The 10673-nt window shown below is 50.6% G+C and overlaps 1 protein-coding gene across 1 annotated transcript in view; it reads right to left on the reverse strand.

The window, feature by feature from the left end:
* Nucleotides 1-1131: 1131 nt before the first annotated feature.
* Dnajb13 (DnaJ heat shock protein family (Hsp40) member B13) overlaps nt 1132-10673 on the reverse strand; it is a 12515-nt gene continuing 2973 nt past the window's right edge. Inside the window, exons 2-8 of the mRNA XM_015477435.2 lie at nt 9127-9230; nt 7947-8108; nt 5136-5293; nt 4046-4159; nt 2694-2807; nt 2027-2103; nt 1132-1417 (exon numbers count right to left, since the gene is read on the reverse strand). Coding sequence (XP_015332921.1) covers nt 1264-1417; nt 2027-2103; nt 2694-2807; nt 4046-4159; nt 5136-5293; nt 7947-8108; nt 9127-9230 — 883 coding nt within the window. The 3' untranslated portion in view covers nt 1132-1263. The remainder of the gene's footprint in view (nt 1418-2026; nt 2104-2693; nt 2808-4045; nt 4160-5135; nt 5294-7946; nt 8109-9126; nt 9231-10673) is intronic.

Raw genomic sequence — 10673 nt, forward strand, 5'->3', positions numbered from 1 at the left:
CACTGCATCTCTCTTTTTTTTTTTTTTTTGGTGCTGGGGATTGAACCCAGGCCTTGTGCATGCAAGGCAAGCACTTTACCAACTGAGCTATATCCCCAGCCCAAGCATTATCTCTTAAACTAAAATAATGGTTGCCAAGTTCTGAGTTCCCACTTTAGAAACTTAAGCTAATATGGTATTTTGAATAGGGAGATCCCAAGCTATGTAGATGATATGGGACCTATTCCAGCACATCTGAAGCCACCCCACAGAAGAGGCCACCTTCTTTCCATGACCCTGGACCTTTTATAGCCCACATTCAGACTCCAGAGAGGGGACTCTAACCCCCAGCACAGTAGATGAGCATGGTACACTGTTGCTGGCTTTGGTGGGGCAGGTGTGGGCCACATGGGTCTAATTGGGCCTGGAGGTCAGAACCCCTCCAGGCCAATCCATAGCAATGCTTAATGCTCCCTGAAATCCAAGCCTGAGTTCACCAAGCACTTCCACATCAATGATCCCAATCCTCAAGCCCACAAGGGGGTATGAACTCTATTTTGCCAACAAGACGTGGGCAGTAACTGGTACAGGGAGGCAGGGGCAGGGCTGGGGCCAGAAGCCAGGTTTCCTGCCTAGAGACAGCCCAGAACCCACTTCACAGGCAAGAGAATTAAGGCTGGGGAGGGAGAAACCAAAGCCATCCCAGTGCTTGTGTTCTCTGTGTGCTGGTGAGTGCAGGAAGTGACTGTTCTGATGACAGCTCTTTCACTCCCAGTAAGCTGGGACAAACATTGTTGTGGTTCAGTTTTCCTGTCTCTATAATGTGACATACCACATTCCAGAAAATAGCCCTTCTAAAGATTGTGTGTCATGAAAAGTCATCAGAGCTGAGAACTCAGAGGCCACACAGCCCTGCACCAAGGTGGAGCAGCAAGGCCCTGAATCCTCAGGGACCTGCCCATGAAGCCAAGTGTCCAGCTTCTTGGTATCCGCAAGAAGACCTAGCAGGGGGCTGGGGATGTGACTCAGTGGTAGAGTGCTTGCTGGGCGCATGAGGCCCTGGGTCCCATCCCCAGCACTGCAAAAAATAATAATAAGAAGAAGTAAAAATAAAAATGCCAGCAGGAAGCTCCTCCCAAACGCTCTCCAGGGTGAAAATGGAGGATAATAAATCTTTATTATGTCAGCTTAGCTTCCCAGCCCTCCTCCCTCTCCTCAGCCCTGCACTGTGGGGCCGGCGGGTCAGGCCCGGAGCCCTCTCCTCCACCACTCCAGCCCCCCACGTCAGGTCAGCAGTGCCTGACGCAGCATCTGCTTCTTTTGAGGTGTGAGGCGGGTGGGGAACTGGATGTCAAAGAAGATGAAGAGGTCCCCCTTCTTGGTGGGGTCCTCGGGCAAAGGCATCCCCTCCTCTGGCACCTTCTTGAAGTACTTGGGACTGAGGGAAGAAAGAAGGGAGCTGAGGGGGCACCCTGGAGCAGCCCCTGACTGGCCCACCCCACCCCAGGCTCACATAGCCACAGGAATGGGCCAGCACCCCAGTTTCCACCACAGGGTGGCTCTCAGCAGCAAGACTGGGTGGGAGAGGAGGCTGGCTTGTCCCAAAGGGTGCACTGCCTGGAAGACCTGTTCACACTAGGTCTCTGCTGGAGGGCCCCAGGAGTCTTGTTTTAAGCATGGGCGACAGTGCAGGGAAAGGGGTGGGGGGTGCCAGGCAGCTGAGCAAAACTCCCAGGCAGAGGCCTTTCTCAGAACTCTAGTGCGAAGTTTGGAAGGGCTGAAGACAACAGCAATTGCCCAACACAGGGGCCTCTAGTCTTTCCGTGGCTTCATGGAAATTAGAAGAGCCGTTCCTTTTGCCAGGTAAGTGCAGTCCACAGCTTGGCCAGAGTGTGGGCTGTCCTCCATCTTCTCTCACCCTCTCGGCAAGGGACCCTTGTGCTGGGTACAGCTTGCACAACTGTACTGAGCGGACTTTCTGACTCTACCCTCTAAGTCCCAGGCCAGCCCTCTCTTGCCTATCAGGGCCCAAGGCAGGTGGACTCACTGGACAATGTCATTGATGGGGATGTTGAGTAGACGGTCATCTAGAGTCTTCACCTCCACAGTGCAGCAGGTGAGGGCCTGGGGGGGTCAGGGCCAAAAGATAGGAGTGGGGAGGGTCACTGGGGCCATCCTACTTAGAAGGCACTTGATGAGCCTATCTGGTGCCAAACCTTGAGCTCAGCACTAGGGAGACAAAGACTGTTCGAGAGCTATCAGGTGATGCCCCAGGCCACGACCTACCCTCCAGAGTGCACAGTCCAGCAGGTCAGTCGAAGTGATCTAATGTAAGGATATGATAGAGATGGAAATAAAGGAGTCTGTGGGCACCTAGGAGGGGCCCCTTGCCATTCTGGAGTGGAGGATGGCTCCGCATGGTGGCAGCAGTTGACAAGGGCCTTTGTAGATGAAGTGGGCAGGCGGCATTTCAGGCAGAGGGGGCCCAGGAGAAGCAAGAGAGCGGAGAGGCAGCATGTGGAAAGTGCCCGGGGGAAGGCCGGGTGACAGCAGGCAGGGGGACGGCAGGCCTGTGCACAGACCCGGCACTGCCCAGAACCGCACAATGGAGACCAATAGGGAGAGGAAGTGGAGAGCCATGTGGGGGCGGGTGTGGAACTCCCAGGACTTAGTGACCGGGTGAGGGGGCCAAGTCCAGGCTGGTGTCCACTCACCTTGCCCAGAGGGATGGGATACACAAAGAGGAGGTTGTCGTTCTCCCTGCGGAAGCGAGAGTGGAGCTTCTCCTTCACGATGAAGATGATGTCGGCTGGGATGATGTTGGGGCCCTGGGCAGGAGAGGTCAAGGGGTGTCAAGGACTAATTTGCCTGTGTGACTTGGCCAAGTTCCCACCTCTACTTGTCTCCATGTCTTCTATCTGTACAGTGGGGAGATCAGATCAGGATTTTTGGAAGTGCACAGAGACCCTGCTCTGGAAGCTTACCCAGACAAGTCTCCCTGAATCATATCTCAGTTGAGCACACTCAACATGGATGCACTCAGCAGGAGGGGAGAGGGACTTCCTCAGATGGCAGTGGGAACACTGAGCTGGGTCAGGCAATGCCTGCACATCTTTGTTCTGTGAGTAACTCAGAAGTGACACCCCTCATCCAAGTTTCACCAAGTCACCAAAAAGCTGCTGAGGTCTCTTCTGGGCACAGGGGACTAAGGAATCAAACCAGCCCTTTCCACCTAGGGAGCTCCCAGTTGGATGTTGAGATAAACACACAGTGAGTCTTCAGCTATTTTGAGGTCAGGATAAAGGGAGGCCAGAGGCAAGGGCTCCTAGGAGGTACTGACTCATGTGGGGTGACCAGGGAAGGCTGTCTAGAAGGGGAACATTGGGGGTGGGCCCTGAAGGCTATTTTTTCTTTTGTTTGTTTTTTGAAGTGAGATCTTGTTATGTTGCCCAGGCTGACCTCAAGCTCCTTGGCTCAAGAGATCCTCCTGCCTCAGCCTCCCAAGTAGCTGGAGTTACAGGCACATGCCACTGTGCCCAACTTGGAGGGTCCTTTTTGGAAGAAGTATTATAGGTGAGAAAGGAGCAAGAAGTGCAGGCAGAGGAGCTAATCTCTCTTGGCTCTGAATATTCCGTTGCTCTGCCTCTTCTCAGCACTTTAGGACTCAGCATGCCTAGGACATTTAATTTTATATTTTGATGAACATAAGTCTTTGATTTAAAACTATTACTTGTAAGTGGTTCTGAGGAGCTCCTATACTTGGGCTTTATATAGAAAAGCATTGAAGAAAATCAGAGTACTGAGGGTAAGACTGGGTTCAGCTCTTGTGTTCTTGCCCTGGATAAGTTCCTTCCCTCTCTGGACCTCAGTTTCCCATTCTGTAAAATGGGGATAACCCCTAAGCTGCCCACTCACAAAGGCATTGTGAGGCTGTGTCCCTGGGAAAGGACATTAGAGGTCATCCAACCAGGACTCCCTACCAGACCAAAATCATTTTCTCTTTCCCCTTCGTCTTCTCACCATCTGAGCCTGGCGACTGATGCTAGTCAGCCTCCCTCCCTCTTACCTGGTCCCCTTCCTTCTCAAAGGTGATGCGTGTGCCCTGCCTCCAGCCACACTTCACGTCGATCGTCAAGATCTTGTCCTTGATGGTAGAGGAGTACCCATCCTCATTTAGTACCTGCAGGGAGATGGTGGGAGGGGGCGCACTCAGATCCCATGAGCCCCCTCTGCACACATGAAAGATGCTCTGCAGAATTTGTACTCAGGCTCAGACCCCTAGGGTGGGGAGGACCTGCCCTGAGCCATTCACACACCCATTCATTGCCATTGGAGCTAAAAACTTGTGATTCTAGGGTGGCAGGGCATGACTTGTACTAGAGCTGGGGTCAGAGAAGCCATGAGTTGATCGAACTCACAATTCCATCCCTGGCCACTAAAAAATGCACAATGAAAATGTACTCAGTTCCTCTCTCCAAATCCCAGACATCCTAAACCTTAGCCTCTGGCAGTTCTCTTAATCCCAAAGGAAAAAAGGACACGAAAGTCAGCAGATTTGACCCTGACCCAATGCATTCCCCATATGTTGTCCATCCATCCCCAAGCACTTGCCCACAGGGGTGCCATCTGTGGAAGGCATGTCCTCTGCTGGGCAAAGGTGAGGGCACCTGGCAGAAACTGGCACATACGACAGAGTCAAACCAAGGACTGAACTCTGGGACTCACAAGGGTCTTCTTTAACCAGTGACCTTGGGGACTGTCCCAGCCAACCCTCTATGCCCACATGGCTCCCTCTTACTTATGAGGCACACCCCTCATGAAATCCTGGGGGCATGTTTAAGTAATGCCAGAGAGTGCAGTTCACAGGAGACTCCTCTCACTTCCCACAGCGAGGGGCTGAACTGAGAGGAAGGGGTCCTACCCCAGTAAAGGGATGCAGGGGAGACTTCTGCTCTAGGAAAAGAAACAGGCTAGTCCCCTCAGTTGTCCCAAATTTCAGATCCTAGAATTCTAAGATCCTAGGTCTCTCAATCTAAGATTCCATCAGAAACCATTCCTGAGTTCTGTAGTTAGAATAAGGAAGAAAGTGACAGGGGCGGGGGTGGGGTGTAGAGGGACAGATAGTGACTCCCAGAAGGAGCAAACCAAGTACTCACTCTTCGGGAGATCTTAATTTTTTTAGTGCAGCCAAAGAATAAGTCCTCCAAGGACAAATAGAGGTCCCGTTCAATGGGGGGATCCTGCTTCTTGACCCCTCGGCCTCGGAGCCCCCCAAAATTTAAATCCACTTCACTTCCATCTGCATCAAAAAATTCTATAGGATATAGGGAGATGAGTAAGAAAAACTGGGTCCAAAGACTCTGATTCTCACCTTCACACACATTTCTCTCTCTCTCTCTCACTCTCTCTCTCTCACACACACAAACACACATACACACACACACTCACACACACATAAACACACACACACTCCCTATCCCCTGTATTTCCTCTAATCTCTTAGTGACCCAAGTGTGACACCAGCACTCCATTCCCACCTCTCAGACTGGTCAGATCAAGACTCTGTCCTCCACTGCAGACCAGTGAATATCATTCCTTGTCAGATCCAGGAGTGGCCCCACTCCCACTTTGGACTGCCCTCCACCCCACCTACCTCCCTACAACTTGGGAGTTACCAACCCAGGCTATCTCAAGATGTGAGGCACCTCCTCTAGTGGCAGATTCTGGTAGTGCCAGAAAAGACTCCTGTTTTTCCAGAGGCTCAGAGCTGAGTCCTCCCTACTCCTCCCCAGGTTCTACTTCCCCTTGTTGTCCAGCCCAAGACCACTAGAGATCCCAGACTCAAGTTTCTATGAAGTTATCAGCTGATATTAAGGAGGAAAATGCTAGTCCCTGGCAAATCTGAGAGGCCACCAGCATACCCCAAAGTCCTATTTCTTCAGCTTCACTGCCCAGCTCTACAGCCATAGCCTCCCCTGATGCTCCCTGCCTGTGCTCTTCCACCTGAGTGCAGAGAGGGAGCCCCAGCCCAGCCCAGCCCCTGAGGTGCTGTGCAAACCTTCAGTTCTGTCTGCGGGATGGGGTAGTAATGCCTGATCTGCTTTCCACCATTAAGATGATAAAGACCTGAAACTTGCTGAGAGCTTACCCTGCATCGGGCACTGTGTTCAGCATTTTTCATTTTTATTTGGCTTATTTATTTGCTTATTATTTATTATTTTTGCATTGCTGGGGATCAAACCCACGGCCCCATGCACACCAGGCAAGTGCTCTACCACCTAGTTACGCCTCCAGCCCTTCAATTTTATTTCACTGGGCTGGAAAGGCCACAAAAAATTCTCACACTCCCACAACTAGGAGAAGTTGACCCGCGCCACAGGACAAGTTGACTACAGGAAAAAAATTCTAACCCCTATGCTATATTGTTCATGTGAAAGCCCTTCATCAACTATAGACAGGAGTCACTGTGATGCACCCTGTCTCTCGTCGTTAATGCCATGGAATGAACTTCACAAGTTAAAACGATGCAGTGACCTTAGGCAGTGGGTACAGTGGCTTCACACTGTGTCCCTGTAAGATGTGATGGTTCATCAAAGCCTGTGAACTAGGGGTTGGGGTTGTAGTTTAGCAGTAGAGAGAGCTTGCCTAGCATGTGTGAGGCACTGGGTTTGATCCTCAGCACCACATATAAATAAATATTTCTTTAAAAAAAAAAGAGGCCTGTGAACTACCTAGTTCCCTCTTGCAATACTAAATTTGTTTGTTTACCCAATACCTACTTTGTAGCAGGTAGTAGATATCAAGAGCAAGGCCACAGCAAACCCAGCCCCTCAACTCTACAGGGAGAACAGACACAAGAACCCTGGAATGGAGCTCTGTGGCAGTATAGTCCCTGGTCACACTGCCTAAGGAAGCCCCAAACCCAGAGGCCAACTTTCCCTTACAAGTAAGCACTGGCCCTGCAAACTCTCTTTGCTCCTTTTTTTTTTTTTTTGGCACCAGGGATTGAACCCAGAGGTGCTTTACCACTGAGCCTCATCCCCAACCCTTTTGTTTTTATTTCTTATATTGATACAGGGTCTGCCTAAGTTGCTTAGGACCTCACTAAGTTGCTGAGGCTGACTTTGAACTCGCGATCCACCTGCCTCAGCCACCAGAGCTGCTGGGATTACAAGTGTGCATAAGCCTGAAACCGATTTCTGACCAATACACATCTGTACAATGGAGTCTTATGTGGTCATTAAAAGAAATAAAGTAGCCAGGCATGGTGGTCCACATCTATAATCCCAGCTACTCAAGAGATTGAGGAAGGAGGATTGCAAATTTCAGGCCAGCCTGGGTAACTCAGCAAAACCCTGTCTCAAAATAAAAATTTTAGGGCTGGGGTTGTGGCTCAGTGGTAGAGCGCTCGCCTGGCACGTAAGAGGCCCTGGGCTTGATCCTGGGCACCACATAAAAATAAATAAATAAAGGTATTGGTCCAGCTACAACTAATAAATAAATAAGTATTTAAAATAAAATAAAATAAAAATTTTTTTAAAAAGGCTGGGGATATAGCATTAGCGTAATGTGTTTACTGCCTTGGGTTCAATACCCAGTGCTACAAGGGAGGAAAAAAATAAATAAAGTAGATCTACAGGTAGCACAATGTATTGTTGTATAATCTCCAAGATATCTTAAGTTTAAAAATGTGTGTATAATGTAGTCTGATTCCTTAAGAAAATAAAGGGCTAACAAAAAAATGTGCTCATCAAGGCATAGAAAACTTCCAGAAGACCGCTTCTGGAAAGGAAATGTAGGTCTGGAATTTATTTCTTTTTCAATAAATTCTTTTACCCTTTAAAAAAAAAACATACTCTATATGTATTTCTTAAGGTGAAAAAGCAAAACAAAACTACTTAGAGAAAAGCGTCTTTTTTAGCCATGTCCTTTCCCAGTGAGGCAAGGAGACGGGGAGGATCTCTTACCACTGAAGGGGTTGTCTCCCCCGAAGAACTCATGGAACACCTTAGCAGGGTTGCCGTGGAAGACGTAGCCAGTTGTCCATGGGGCCTGGGATCCAAACTCCAGGGGAATCCCGCCCTTCAGACCTTCTTCTCCGAACTTGTCATAGATGGCTCTCTTCACAGCTGTGGGCAGGAGGACCTTGAGGAGGGGTACAGCCTTGGGGGCTAAGAGCTTAGAGGGGAGAGAGGGAAGGAGGACCTGGGAAAGGAGATGGGACAAAACAACCTTTTCCAAGGGGCTTGCGGCTCATCCCAGAGTTTCTGGATATGAGATCCTAGAAGTTGGAGGTGACTTTCATTCTTGAGTGGGCCTAGGGATCCCGACAGCCCAGAAGAGAGATGAAAAAAATAGATTTCCAGGGGTGGGGTGGGGGTCGGGTAGGGATTGGGTCAGGCTACAGACCTGGGGTCGGCCTAACTCAGTCCTCACAGCTACTGTTTTTCTGGGAGTCATTACAATCCTAGAATCCTGAAATTTTTGAATCTGAGAATTCTAAAGCCTCCAGATGCTAGCTTTCGAGGCTATCAGCGTCCTGAAAACCCAGCCCTGGAGAAACCCTGGTGGCCTCCTAGCCCTCCTGTGCAGCCTGCATAAGCAGAGTCTCCAGGACAATCTCCCAGGGAAGCCACAGAGCACTGCCCTGTGCTGGGGCTATGAATCACACTTGCCCCACGCTTCTGGCTTCCCTAAGACAGAGACTTCTGAAGGAAGACTCCTGGCCTCTCTCTCTGCCCCTTCATGCTCCTGCTGTCCTTGAGGTGATGGAGACTCGCTCCTCAGCCAGTCTGGGAAGGGGAAGTGGCACCCTGCTCAGCCTTGGCCTTCTTCCCCTTGGCAGCCAGCATTTCCTTCCACTCCTCTCCTGGGGGAAGGCTCCATCTTCCAGGCGTGGGGTGTGGGGAATGTGCCCCTGCTCCTGCCCTGCCCTGGTGACCCTGCACACCCATCTCTCACCTTAGCTTGTGTCCACTGAGACAGGCGATTCTTTATATTCTCAGTTTGTTTAGATACTGGGCAGGGAGGACAGATACTTATTCTCTAGGACCCCCTCAGAAAACTCAATAGTCTATAGAGACTTAAGGGACGATCTTAAAGGAGGGGATGACAGAAATCTCCTGGAGCAGCCTCATGGTCACTCACGGTCACTCAGCACATCATAGGCCTCTGCTATTTGCTTGAAGGTCTCTTTAGCTGCAGGGTCACTTGATTTCAAAGGGTGGTTCTTAAGGGCAAGCTTCCGGTAACTAGAGGAGAGAAAGTGAGTGTGAGTCCTAACAGCTGACCCATTCCGGAGAAGCATGGCCCCAAGCAGGTGCCACTGTCAACTGCCTAGCTATGAATCAGGGATGACCTCACAGACTGTGGCAGCCACCAAGATGCACTGCTCAGAGCGCATTGAAGAGAACCTGGTGTAGGGATGTAGGGATCGTGGCCAATTGGCAGCCCCAGGAGCTGCCCTGTGGGCATCTGTTCCCCAAGCTCTCCCAGCCAATGTCTAAGCATGGTGGCCCATTTTTGTGAGCATGGCACCCCTTCAAAGGTCAAGCCTGCCTGAGATCCTTGAGCTACAGCTCTCCCTACCCAAGCCCTTCTTCCCCATCTCCTGGCTGCTCTGTAGTGTGAAGCTCTCCCCCTGCACACTCCTCCTTCCTTGGGGTTTCCTGACCTATTTTGTGCACATCTAACCCCATCTTGGTCTCTGCTTCTCAGAAGACTGAAACTGACCCACAGGTTTCTTTGGAGAAGGATAAAATAAGGTGTGGGAAGGGCCTGTACAGAGAAGCACTCCGCACCTGCCAGGTCCTCAAGGTCTCCCGCTCTGTGCTCATTGCTCTCGATTCTGTACCTCTCAGTCACAGGATAACTGCAGCCTGTCATGCACTGTCAGTCTCCCAGGAGGGAAAAGATGGCATTGTCTGGATGATCTGCAGAGCTACCATAGGGGCCATTCACCAAGGTACAGGCAGGGGAGAAAAGATGAGGGACAGAGTACACAGAGGCTAGGAACCCTGGGGCCCTGACCTTCACTAAACCCATAGAAGTGACAGGAGGCAGCAGCTTTAGAAATCTGGAAGGTGAAGGATATGGAAAATGATAACCCCAATACAGTGTGACCCAGGAGGAGGGAGGGAGGAAGAAGGCAAAACATTGATCCTTCCCAGTAAATCCTTTCCCAGTGACAAGACAATCCCTGGGAAGGAAGCACATGTCAATCCCAAAATGACAGTCCCTGGATAAACATTGATCCTTTTGAATACAATGACCTCCAGAGGAAAGAGATGAGCACTGAGACCCCCCATCCTTTCCCAGTAAAAACAAGTTTCAAATGCTTACAACCTTTTTCCTGATTGCTCAAACTGACACGTTCTGTTGAAGTCTCCAATGATTAAGTCACCTCTCTGTGTAACCTATAAACACCCAGACCCCTCCTGCAACGGTGGCCATTTTCTAACCAGAAAGTGAGCCCCTCCATTGCCTGACAATCTCATAGACTCCGAGGTCTGCTTTCGTCTCCTTCATTTGCACTGACAGAAGAAGTGTGTGGGCAGGGCCTGTGGCAGGAGCCAAGACCTTCAGTGAGGGGACCAGGCAGCCTGAAGAGACCCCGTGAAGACTGCAGCCCACCCTCCTCCGTCCACTCCCCTGACTCGTTCTCCTTGAGCAGGATGCCACAGGATGCCTGGCAG

This window comes from Marmota marmota, unplaced genomic scaffold (genome assembly GCF_001458135.2).
Source record: "Marmota marmota marmota unplaced genomic scaffold, marMar, whole genome shotgun sequence".
Lineage (NCBI taxonomy): Eukaryota > Metazoa > Chordata > Mammalia > Rodentia > Sciuridae > Marmota > Marmota marmota.